At 37.0% G+C, this 13,659-nt stretch overlaps 1 protein-coding gene across 3 annotated transcripts in view; it reads left to right on the top strand.

The window, feature by feature from the left end:
• LOC139135351 (uncharacterized) overlaps positions 1-13,659 on the top strand; it is a 121,101-nt gene that overhangs the window by 32,196 nt on the left and 75,246 nt on the right. For all 3 annotated transcript variants that reach the window (XM_070702702.1, XM_070702700.1, XM_070702701.1), the window contains exons 22-27: positions 417-554; positions 1,700-1,831; positions 2,341-2,513; positions 3,132-3,220; positions 6,584-6,723; positions 8,194-8,397. In XM_070702702.1, the coding sequence (XP_070558803.1) occupies positions 417-554; positions 1,700-1,831; positions 2,341-2,513; positions 3,132-3,220; positions 6,584-6,723; positions 8,194-8,397 (876 nt within the window). The remainder of the gene's footprint in view (positions 1-416; positions 555-1,699; positions 1,832-2,340; positions 2,514-3,131; positions 3,221-6,583; positions 6,724-8,193; positions 8,398-13,659) is intronic.

Below are 13,659 nucleotides of genomic sequence, written 5' to 3'. Positions count from 1 at the left end.
TTTTCCTTCTTCCATTTATTGTTATTTTGAAAAATCAAGAGAAACAACATTGGTAAAACAGGAAGCTTTAATATTTCAGCATTTATTCAGCAACTTAAAGAGGATCATGTCACAGAAGGATCAGTTTATGTTTGAAGATTCTTCTGAACTTTAATATTTTAAAGTTTTAGCGTATGCAAGTCTGTATTTAGGTTATCATATTTTGTCTGAAAACATAGAAAATTATATTGCAAAAGTAATACGATAAATTAAAAAAAGTCATTCTGTACAAACAAAATGATCAAAGGTAGTTACTTAAACTTTTCTGTGTTTGTTTGACAATAGGCACGTCTCAGCACCAGGAATCAAAGGTTTCCTTATTAAGTCAATAAAATCCAATTTACCATTATAATTTTACTGTCTTTTGATATGAATAGTTTGATCAGTTACACCAACGATATGATGTCTACAGAGCACTAGACTATGATGATTCATGGTCATCTCATCCTCAAATAAATCCCATTGGATGGCCGGATGAAATCATGGATAATTTTGACACCATAGCATATCCAAGGGTAAGTACTATTTCAGGTTTGTGTACACATTACAATAGGGTTTAGTTCTAGAGTGGTTACGAGGATGAATTTGTGTTCCAAAGTCTTTAACCTGGAGTTGATGAGTGATTAATTTAGGAGGTAGATTAGTAGATATATGTGTTGTCCTACAGTTTGAACAGAAAGTACAATAACATGCGTTATTGTTAATATTATTGTAATACACTAGATGTTCAAATTCTTTTCATATTGGTAAAATATTACCTTCATGTAAGGTAGAATATTGCCTTCATAAGGTGGAATATTGCCTTCATATCGGGTAGAATATTGCCTTCATATTAGGGTGGAATATTGCTTTTATGTAGGTAGAATATTGCCTTCATTTAGGGTAGAATATTGCCTTCATGAAGGGTGGAATATTGCTTTATGTAGGGTAAAATATTGCCTTCATATCGGGTAGAATATTGCCTTCATATCGGGTAGAATATTGCCTTAATGTAGGGTAGAATATTGCCTTCATGTAGGGTAGAATATTGCCTTCATGTAGGGTAGAATATTGCCTTTATGTAGGGTAGAATATTGCCTTCATATAGAGAAGAATATTTTCTTCATATAGTGTAGAGTATTGCCTTTATGTAGGGTAGAATATTGTCTTCACATAGGGTAGAAAATTGCCTTCATATAGGGAAGAATTTGTCTTCATCATAAGGTAGAAAATTTCCTTCATATAGGCATAGACCTTAAAAACGGACATAGACCTCCGTTTTAAGGTCTATGGTAGAATATTGTCTGCATATGAGATAGAATATTGTCATCTATAGGCAGCAGGGAAATACTGGTCGAGCTCATGGATGCTGTATGTGCTTCATGGTTAAAAACTTTGATTGGAGAATATAGCCAACCAAAATAGATAAAGAGATAGGCATTTTGTCTCAGCACTGGCTAGATGTGAACACACTGAATACATTCTTCTTCCTAGGTATTTTCCATCAGTTATGTAGTGCAAGCACTCATGCTATCTGTGTAGTTCTTACATAAAAAGAAAATTAAATGAGTAAATACACCATTCTTTTTCTGATAGACCCTGTAATAAGTGTAAAAGAAATTCTCACCAAATTTGTATTTTGCATTGTATCACTTGTATGTGTGTTTCATCTTTCCTCCAGGGGTGCGCTTTGAACAGGATGATGCAAACTTTCCTTGGAGAGAGCACTTTCAGAACTGGACTTCAAAATTATCTGAACAAGTACCAGTTTTCCAACACTCTATCAAAACAACTATTTGATGAACTTACTGAGGTAAAATTTGCCCCTGTTAGTTTATGCTGTTGCATTGAGAAATAAAGCTTACTTTATTTATTTTCAGATCATTCATAAATATTTTTTCTTACAATATCATTGTTTATTAAAATGTTTTGAAGGTATCTTAGATTAAATCATCTTTTCGTAGTTTTTCTGCTGTTTTCTGCAGCTCTTCAAATAATTGCACTGGTATTTTTTTTACTTATGAACATGACTGTGTGCAGTTAATGAACATTGTCAGCATCGTGAAATAGAGAGAGAAGCATTTGTGTTAGTGATTAGACAGTTACAAGAGAATGGAAATACGAAGTAAGCATAAGTAAATTCCAGGGAAACCCGAAATGGGAGTGTACTGTGGAATGCCAAAAATGCTTCATGTGTGAATTTAGTGTTTTGTTGAAATGTAAACAACACAAAGACTACCCAATACCTAATAAATCAGAATGCAAGGAATTTGATTTATTTCCTTCACAATGTCTTTTAAGTTTTTTTATGTTTCTCCATAGGCTGATAAAGGATACAAAGATACAAATGTTGCCATGGTGATGGATACATGGACCATACAAATGGGTTATCCAATAATCACTTTGACGAGATCTGCTGATAAAGTGCATGCTGAACAGAAACGATTTATTATGGATCCTAATGAGGAGCCCAATGACAAATATGATGACCTGGGGTAAGTCTGACTTTGTAGTTATCACCTTCCATACTCTGGCTGAATTTGCAATAAAGTTTAACAGGTGGCATGCTCCTGGGGACAGATTTCAGAACTCCAACTTTACAAGCCTTAATGGTCTAATTTGTCTGAAAATTTTTGATAGTCTACAACTACTATAGTGTGGAGTTATTTTGAAACTGTTACAAAAATTAACATTATATTAATGATGTTATTTTTATGAAAATGATAGTTTCGTAAGGGAAATCATATTTTCCCACACCATTGGCATAGAGAGTGGCAGCCATTTATAATTTCAAATATTGTTGTCTCTATGTCCAAATTTCACATGATGACTTTCTGATTTTATTCCTGATTATTATATGAAAATATTTGAAAGTTCCCTGTGTCCCTCTGTATGGAGAGTTCAATTCATAGAAAATTTTGACTTGCAAACATCGACTGTTTATGTTTCTCTAAAGTCACTGTTCAATATACATGTACCTTTAAATATTTTTCAAAAGCTTGTGAAGTTGAAATACAAAGAGAAAAGTATCCGTCTGAAAGCTGTGCTTCCATCATAAATGCCACTGTTACTTTTCCAATCCAATAGTTCTAATGTTACTCTGTTCATTGCAGTTACAAATGGTTTGTACCGCTGACCCACACAGATCAGGTTGAAATGAACTTCACTTACCCACATGAGCTGTGGATGGATGTTGGTCCAGGTAGGACACCGTACATGTATGCTTTCAGGAAAGGATGTTCAGGTCATAGAACTGAGTCTTAGATCATTACTGAGTCCATGACAGAATGGAACTCATGATCTCTATACTAAAATGTTTCAAGAATTAGAAATGATTTTTTTTAACTAAAAGGATGCTATGGTATGGTTAACAACTTTTAACAGTGTAGCAACAGATCAGAGTGATATCACTATTCCTAGTAGTTGTTGATTTTGGTTTCGGTGAATGTAAAATGTAACTGGTGATTATATTCCAATACACACAGTGGATATTTTTCACATATTTTATTGGCAGTCACCACTTCCAAAGCTACATGTAGTAACTAGTTCATTAACTATTTTCATATATTATGCACATGGTACAAGGAGACAACCACATCTCTACTGACAAGTTAGTTTATAATCAGTTCGTGTTCTCTCTTAATTTAGAGATGTATTTTGGAGCATTGCGCATGCGCAGATTTACATTTGCATAAGCGACCCGTTCAACACGAAAATGGATTTTTCTCAGGGCACGCGTCCCGCACCGGGTGCTTTCGGCTCTTGTGTAAAGGCGATGGAGAGACATATTCGGGTCAAGCTTGGAAGTAGAAACAGTTTGGACTTTCAGTTAACTTCATGGCTACCAGCGAGGGTGGAAAGTTCGGATTTCCGGTAGATTTTATGCAATACTTTCAGCGGTCCTCTCAGGGTTTCCGCCATGTTGTTTCTGTCAGAATATCCATGATTTCATTCAGCTATATTCAAATCCATCGTACAGTGTCTTTTCTGGCCGATATTTTCATCCCACGTGAACAACACTGTCGATGAACAATTGGTGGACACAAAGGCCAGCATTTTATGGCCGTTGCGCCTTGGGGGACATTGGGGGACACTCTACATTTCCTTACATGCATAGCGGCCTACTTCTATTTTGGGAAATTCCGACGTTTTAGCTTTGTAAACGTACCAAGAATATATAACGGTCTTGTGCACGGCAACTTATAGAACAGCCTGCGAAGGAATTCTTTTAGTGAAAAAATACAGCCTTCAATTGTCCACAGTTTCATCCCAGTGTTCAGCTGCGTCAAGTGGTAGCCCTGCGTACGATGGTGTGTGTTCCCGGCGCTATACGGCCTCCCATCCGTGTAACGCCAGGAACATACAGCGTTGTACGCAGGGCCGGCTACGTCAAGTGGCAGTATACGAATTGAATAAAGTCAGTGGGTACGTACCGCACTTTAGATGGGTTCAAACTTCCATTCGATGTTAAGTGATAAGAGGGGAAATACACCATTATGAATATTTATGATTTTGATCCCATTTTAAAATAAATGTTGCATGTATCAGATAGTGAGTACAATTGTGTTCTAGAGAGTCAAAGAATTTTGATGTTAGGGTTGCCAAGCATTTATAATAAGTTTTTGTCTTTGAGATGATATATGTATGGGGTCATATGGGTAAGTAACCTGGCCCTGTGATTAGTCAATTTGGTGATGCATCTTAAAGGTCTGCAGTTTGGGTATTTCTACAAGAGATACCTTGAATTTAGTCAGTATTGTTATTCCAGTAATTCTGTATTGCTTTTCATGACTGAGGATCTGAATTAAAAAAGACACTAAAAAGACACTACTAAGTCATATTGCAGTATCTTTATTATATTTCACAACACCATGAACATGTATAACAATATAAGTATTATAATTTTCAAATAAATACTCTTGCAGTAAATGAATGTTTCTCTGTCTTGTTTTTGTAGTACTTTGTAGAGCTGCATGGACAGTCCTGTTGAGTAACTATGAGTGATATGCTGCTGACATGTGTCTTTGATATTAACCTAAGAACAAATGCTTTCATTGCACTGTGCAAAAAATATAGTGATGATAAAAAAATAAGAACAAAACCGAAAGAAAACCCTCAAACTAGGTTTTTGGAGGAAATAGTTTTCCCAAAAACAAGAGCAAAATCAAAACAACCTGAAAATCAGCCTATAAGAAGTTTGACTAGACAAACGTTATAATGCACATGAAGCAAATTTTATTTTGGTAAATTTTATCATCCTGGTGTCGTACGCCAGACTAAAATTCCTCTTCAATTGGTTTCCTTCCATTAGTCCGGATCCTCTCAACCTCTTTATGGCGAGACTCCTTTGGCGTCGTTGGCGTGTAGCAAAAGACTGAGGGGAAGGGAAATTAAATATAGTTTTAGAAACCTACGTCAGTTATGGAAGCCTAGCCCCCGAGGGTCATTGCGGAAGCTTATGTTTTTGACGATCACCTTTGACGTACCTCTGCAGACTAGAGTGCAGTCGTCCATCGGAGCATCAACGTACGTTCACCGTGGCGATGGCGGAAGAAGTTTCTACCTCCATGCAGCATCATATTTATAATTATACGCCATACACAGCCCCATGGCAATATATTCGAAATGATCAACAACGACAAGGCAGGGAGGGACAAACAGTCGACGGTACAATGGCGAAGTTTAACACCAAAAGAAATACAACTGCCGTGCATGCAAACATGAAATACAAGTCCGGGCAGCGGGGCTCTGCGTCGCAGGGTACCGGCGTTATGTGGCCTCAACGCCGGTAACACACACAGCCCTGCCACGCAGGCCTTGCATCGTGCTCCCAGGAAAGATAAAATGAAGCGCTGGTTCCACAAATTTATCATGGGATCACTGTAAAAAGGTATATTTGCCGTTGATTGCTGATCTTTTGTAACTGTGGACCTGATTCGGCAAGTTTACTGTATACAGCAGAAGCTTCCGACGGAGTACACACGGTGTAGACAGTCAGGCAGAAAACTCAGCGCGATCCGCGCGATCGGAGCTAGCTCTGACCTCTGACATTTAGGTACGATCAACTTCCTGCTCTACGCACGCGCAACAAAGGGTCAACGGGTCAAAACGTTACTGCGAGTGCGCATAATACATCTCTAAATTAAGAGAGAACACGAACTGATAAAACTCCCTTTCTAGCAAATTGGCAGCAGAATTTATCTTTTGAATACTAAGCCAAAGTCAGTTTTTGTCAGCTTTATAAAATATAGCATGTTGGCTCACTGAACACTGACTGTAAATGTATGTGTCAGTCTATTCAAAAATACAATCTTGTTTGACGGGAAACAGTATCACGGTGTCTAGGCTTCTCATTACATATTGGAAAAAAGACTAAATATTGATAATTGTCACTCACCAATACCTATATGAATGACAGCCACAGACTTGCAGTTACTCTGCAACCCTGTTACTGCATGACAGTCTACTTCAAAATTATGATTGAAGTAGTAAATAAATTTACATTCACTGTAGAATGACACATAGCAACTTGTTACTGACCCCATTGTTGGTTCATTACTTGCAGCTGATTTCACATTGTCAAGTCCCGTCTCTGATGATGATTGGTACCTTGTGAATATTGATCAGAATGGATTCTTCCGCGTCAAGTATGAAGATAAAAACTGGGACAAAGTGGCAAAATTCCTCAAGGAAGATGATCATGCTGTAAGTTATTCAAGTTGGAAATTAGCGACTTTTATAAAACGAGAAACAAAAATGGAAACACTTTCCTGACTGAACAAAGCTTAGAAAGTTAGTTTATCTGTATTTAATCTGACTGTCATCATGTTGTTTAGCCAGAGTTGGATGTTCAAATCATGCTACAATTCTTTGCTCTGCTGTATAGATAGCTTACAATAGCTTTAACTTCTATCTCACGTTTGCAAGTTACAAAAACCTGGACTGGAGTATCAGTCATACAGTACCAGAGCACTCCCACACCTGCTAGGGACTGTCCCCTGCCTCAAGCAATAGAGCTACAAGTCTATCTTTCATTGCTCAAGTGTGGATTTACATTTGCATGAGATGCCTTTTTCAAACAGGCACCTTTACACCACTGCTGCAATGCCATAGTCCAACAGGGGCATTAACCCTTTGAGGAGCCAAAGTCAATCTTTGTCAGCTTTATAAAATATAACGCAGACATTTTTTGTTTCTGTTGCAGAAATTTTTTTTTCAGGTTTCCCCCAAAAGTTAGATCAAAAACTGTACCCAATATAAGTCATATCCGTTTGGTCCAAAAGTATAAAAAATTTACGTGAAAATTTATAAAATTGGAAAACAGATGCACAAAAAATATTCGTTGGAAAAATTACAGCACTCAAAGGGATAAAATATCATGTTACAATGGCCCACAAGTACAATGTACTACCCTTGCCTAAATTTGGGCTGGTGTACAGGGTCTGACCATTATGTGATGGTTACATCCAGAAAAATATACAACAGCAATGTCGGAAACTGCATTTACACATCAGCCTTCATAACAACATTTACCAAAACAACAGGGAAATGCCATGGTTTATGTGGTCACTGTGCTAAAAACCTGAAAAGTGAAAGGAATTAGTTGATAATCAACTAAGACTATTGGTGATGGTGAAAAATCATGACTGTGAAAGACAGAACAGACTTTTAGGTCACATGTAAGCATAGAAAAGAACCTCCTTTGGTTACATTGAGCTAGTATACCCATAGCATTGCTTTGCTGGTAGACTCATCTCTTTGAAGGTCTAAATTTTCTGTATGACTTTAAATCAAAAGTAAACTCTGAGCAGTTGTATGTTGTCAGCATTCAATGTGCACTTTTTGACTGAAACAGGCATTTATACAATTATGTAGTAGATACAAAAACACAGACCCAAATCTTGTGTATTATGAACACAAGGCCTGATTAGCCTTAATCCTCTGTATGCAGAGAGCAAACACAACCCTGCACCTTTTTGTGTGAATCCAGCAAGAGATTATGATACCCAGTCTAACTGACCTTTCACCTTTGACCGTTCACACTGCTTCTTATCTTATGCCAAGTTATGGTGCCCAAGCTCCTATGGTGTCCCAAATCATCGATATGTGACATCACTGAGATGACAGTATGAGCACTCAGTGTGACATCAGTTTCTCACAATATTCTCATTCCAGAGCATTCCCATTAGAACAAGAGCTCAACTTTTGGACGATGCCTTCTCCATTGCCCATGCCCACCAAATGGATCAGGTCTACTCCATCAAACTGCTAGAGTATCTGTCCAAGGAGACGGACTACTTGCCTTGGTACACAGCAATACTGAGACATGGATACACCAGAGATATGCTGAAGAGAACTGCAGCATATGGTTACTTAGAGGTATGCGAGTCTTTTAAAAAAAGGCATTTATTATATTATTGTGCAGGTAGGGTGCCATATCATTCTTATTGTTTGTTTTTATTTGTGACCATTGAATGTGCTTATGAAATATTCCTCATACAAAAAAAATCACGAGAAAAAATCCACCAAAATAAGATAAAATATTGCAAGTGAGTTATCAAGAGATGTGTCAACTGAACAGGATTTTCACAATGCAGCCCCCTCATTTAAAAATGACACCTATATGTATCCAGCAATTATTTTTAATTAAACGTTTCTTGTTTGCAGAATCACATGCGGGTACTGGTCAACAACAACTACTGGGCTAAGTACTGGAATTTCAAGCATGACGAACAGTTAGCTTAGTGAGTACAAATAATTTGAGTATTACAGTCAAGAACACAGACATTTATCATCTCATCTATGACATTATACTTATAATTCACGCTTTAGAACAAGAGGAAGTTTCTTCCAAACATGATCCCATGGAAAATACTGATTTTATATTATAATAGCTATGATATTTTGGTGACACCAGTTGATATATTTTATTGTCATTGTGTACACAATGTTGTGATGAGTGGAAATTTGAAACTTTGACCTCACAAAAATGTTCCTGAGTATCGTGTGGTGACCAGGCAATATTTCCCTTTGAAATTTGCTGGCTTTTAAACATTTTGTATCAGGCCGATTTGAACTTTGTGTTAGCAATTTTTCTATCATTTTTCATATTTTGTTTTATGAAAGCTAAGTATTTTTTACAATGAGGCTTATTAAAAAAATTCTGTGTTTTGAAATCAGCAAAAGACCTTGTATGGTCTTCACAGTGAATACCCAGATACACTACCAAAGTGATAACTAAAGCTTTGCATTTAACGCAAAGTTCAGTGAAAAATCTCAGAATGTTTATGAAACAGGGGAAACTCTTTTTTTAATCAGGTATGTACCGGTACATGCAAGTTGTCTGTCACGTGATCTCTTGGTGAAATGATAACAATGCAAATGTGGATATGTGAACTCCTCAATATCATTGCATAACCAAATAGAAACATGATAACACTTACGGGCGGAGTATTTTGAATGTAGTGACCTGTTTTGACAGGACTGTCTCTTATCCTGATGCCCAAAACTAGAATAGCAAACACTTTTAGTCAGCAACTAACAGCTAGAAAGACAAAATGTGCCATACCTTGTCATTAACATTTCTGATTTGGTGTTTTTATAGTTACAGACAAATTGATGCTATACAAACAGCTTGTTACTACGGACATCAAGACTGTGTTTCCCAAGCAAGAACACAATTTGAGAAGTGGTTGGATAATCCTGAAGACACCACGTGAGTAACAAAAGCAAACTTAGTTTAAATTCATGACAAAAATTGAAAAGCGCATGTGTTCTTATGATACATTGTATATTCAATTCAGGAGTTACTTACTCTGCGGTGTTTGCATTTTATATTAGACAATAGATTTTCATGATATAATGTTTTGCTTTTCCCAATCAGGTCAATCCATGTCAATGTGAGGGACAGCGTGTTTTGCACAGCTATTAAACACTCTTCTGAAAGTGTATGGGAGAAAGCATGGAGCCTCTATGACAATGGAGACGTCCCATCTGGTGAAAGAAGTCGTCTGCGATCTGCTCTAGCGTGTAGCAAAGAACCATGGATCATTGAAAGGTAAACTTTGATGCAGTATTTTGTGTTACTTGCTGTGCTGAAATATTAAGTTATTGTGCACAGTTTTTGATTTTGTGTCTCCTTATTTAGTATTGTAAAAACGACATTAGTCTGTTTTTCCAACTTATGTGTATCTTGATATCAAGCAAAGGTACAATCCATATCTTTTGCACCTACATGTATTGACATCCACTATTGTAGGCGGTGGCACACATTACTTTTAAATGCCCCTGACATTGTTAACATAGTAACATTGGGCACCAGTTTCCAGTGCACAGTGATAACTTTGCATGCAATTATCCCATGAGATTTACAATTTTTGATGTCCAAGACTTCTTCATCTTAGTATTGCGTATTGTTTATTTTTTGTGAACGTATTGCAACAATGACCCAAACTATTGTAATAGAAGAAAATGTGAGTTCGCATTTTGAATTAATTGTTCCCCTAACATCCAGCCAATCTGGTGTTAAAAGGGAAAAGCACAATGTTAGGTTGTCACATAAACATTTCAGCAGTCACTATGTTTCTGATATCGTGAGAATATATTGGTGTGATGATCTGATGGTTCTATGATCCTTGTTTGGCATGGCAAGCTTTTCAAAAAAAATTGTAAACATATCATGCATATAGGTCAGTATGTTTGTCTTGTTAGTTAGTGGAAAATGAGGGGAAAAAAATTTGCCAGAGTAGCTAGTTTTGCCTTTACTGTTTACAACGCAGTTTTTTATCCATTGAAGGAGTACTAGTTTGAAAAGCGTGTAGTTGTATAATTTTTAATTTACGTTCCATTAAAATACAGTAGCAGCTGACTGTAGGATGAGCAATATGTACAATCCCCCTCATAAGTTTCTATTTGTAGCTTATCTGACTTTCTTGTGTATACTTTCAAGGTACATGGATTACGCTTTGTCAAAGAATGAAGCCAACAGTGTCATTGGAAGTGTTCTTAACAACTCTCCAGTTGGATATTCCCTAGCTCTTGACTTCACTATGAATAACTGGAATGCACTCAAGGACAGGTGAGTTTCCATGAAGTGAATCCTCACTTTGATTTCTAAATTTAGTATCATCAGTACAATATTTGGTTGCTGCTGACAGAAATTTGGGTGAAGTTTGTTTGTTCCTGTCAGATGTCAGATCCCATGAAGTGTTATTGTATAGTTTCCCTTGCAATATTTAGTGGTAACAGAACACTTGTAGCATTTCATCACTGAAATATTAGCAATTTCTAGAAATTTTAAGCTTCCTAAAATTCCAATAAATGTTTACTTTCGCATATTATTGACAGTCCTGTTACATTAATTATTTTATTTTGAGAAATCATTCTTGTTATATTCCTCCTTGCAATGACATTAGCTGCCAGTTGAATACATCTTTTCCAGTACATTATCAATTTTCTTCATTGAATTTCACTAATGTCCTCTTTTTGTTGACACCTTTCAGTCATGGAAGTAGTGCTTACGGCTTGGTGTGGCAATTTGCAAACTACATGAATTCAGAGACAGATCTCATGAAGGTAGGGAAGTTACACATACACATTTGAGTCTGATTTTTGCTATTATTATAATGCCAATGTGTATCAGTAGTAAACTGCTAGAAATGTTGCCACGTACAGTTTCCATCACATTTTCCCACAAATTACAATGGCAGGGGCTTGCAGAGAAAGAAAACTGCTCTCTATCTGAAATTTGCCACAACTCACATTACTGTAAAACAACTTGCCAAGCTAGTCATATTAGTCTGAGACTGAGAATGTATTTTTAAATGTATTGATTGATCAGGCTACAGAAACAAGCATAAGCAGAATTCTTGCACATTTGTAGTAACTTGAATTATTTCACTCTACGTTATGCTAGAGAGAAGTATTCTTCAGCATTCTGTACCTGTGCGTCTTATGTAAAAGCAGTAAAGGGCCATTGAATCATTTGGAAGTAGACAAATTATTTTTTTACATGAATATGTTATATGTTTGTTTTTACGGTTGCGTGTCACTAATTTGACAATTTTTTATTCACGTTCTCAGCTTGAAGAATTTGCTCGTAAAAACCAATATGCTCCAGACTTCCCAGAGAAGACATACCAAAGTACAGTGGACAAGGTCAAGTTGAACATTCAGTGGATGGAAAGAAACTATGAAGCAGTTTATCAACAATTGATGGATGCAACTAGTAAGACTGAAGAACCAGCAGATGAGAGAGAACCATTTGATGGACGCTTACCTGAAACCCTGAAACCATCCTTGTATTCAGTCACTATCAAGCCATATCTGGATGAAGAGGATGGGGAGAAGAGATTCACCTTTGATGGCAGTGTTGAAATCATTTTTGAGGTTTTGAACTCTACTGATGTCATTGTCTTGCATGCACACGGTACCTTGAAGGTGGATGATTCAGACTCTATGATCACTGTAGCTGAAAAAGACAATCCTTCACAGACCATTGGTGTGGACAGAGTAGAAATAGTTGAAAAGTATGAATTTGTAAAGGTTCACCTCGCTAGTAATCTGGTAATGGGAAGTGAATACACGATTAAAATGGACTCCTTCACCGGAACTCTCCATCACTCTGACTTCCAGGGATTGTATCTCAGTAACTACACAGAAGGCGGCGAAACAAAGTAAGTTCCATTTCCCATCCTGCAAATGCACACCTGACAATACATGTATGACACGGTGTAAAGACGATGTGCACCATCACAGGATGTCATTACATGATCAATTGCAGAAGAAAGAAATAGTGTTTCAGTCCATCCGTTGATTTCTTATGACATAAATACCAAAGTGCTACCAGTGACTTTTCTACAGTTTCCTTAGCTCTGACATCAGCTGAGAAAATCAAGTTGATATTAGGTACATTATTAAAATATGTCTTATGTATATACAATTAGTTTTACATCAGGTCCGACTAATGATATCTGTAATTTGCAGACATTTGGTGGCCACACAGTTTGAGACTACCAATACCAGAAGAGCCTTCCCCAGTTTTGATGAACCAGCTCTCAAGGCCAAGTTCAGTGTAACAATTGTACATCGACAGTCCCGAGTGGCATTATGTAACATGCCAGAACATCACTCATCCCTGGATGGTGACTGGAAAACAACGGTGTTTGAAGAGACGGCTGTTTTAATGCCAACATACTTGATTGCTATCGTGGTTGCAGAATTTGAGAGTATTGAAATGGAAACAGCCAATGGTGTATTGGTGAGCATGGAGTCATATCTTTAAAGTGTGTAAAGAGAGTCATAGACTGTGCCCCCACTGTCTATGGGATGACTGTTTTTGAACACTAAATCTCCTTTGTAACACTCAAAGGCCTAATCAGTACATGTATGAGTTACACTGATTGTTGTTAGTCGTCACCAATGCACATGCAAGTGCATCCATGGTTCTATCTCTTCATCTTGCCCTATTGCCTACTGTCAAAGTCAAACACCGATAGGAAGGGAATTTCATGTATAATTACCCAGCAATGCACCAGCTTTAGTTAACCATACTCAGATTCATTGAATGTGTGTCTGACACAATAGACAGTAGAGCAAACAACAGTGTGAAAACAGATTTAATTTTAAAAATCATAGGAAAAT

This window comes from Ptychodera flava, chromosome 6 (genome assembly GCF_041260155.1).
Source record: "Ptychodera flava strain L36383 chromosome 6, AS_Pfla_20210202, whole genome shotgun sequence".
Lineage (NCBI taxonomy): Eukaryota > Metazoa > Hemichordata > Enteropneusta > Ptychoderidae > Ptychodera > Ptychodera flava.
Note: the sequence above shows the minus strand (reverse complement) of the source record. Positions and strands in the feature narration are given on the sequence as shown.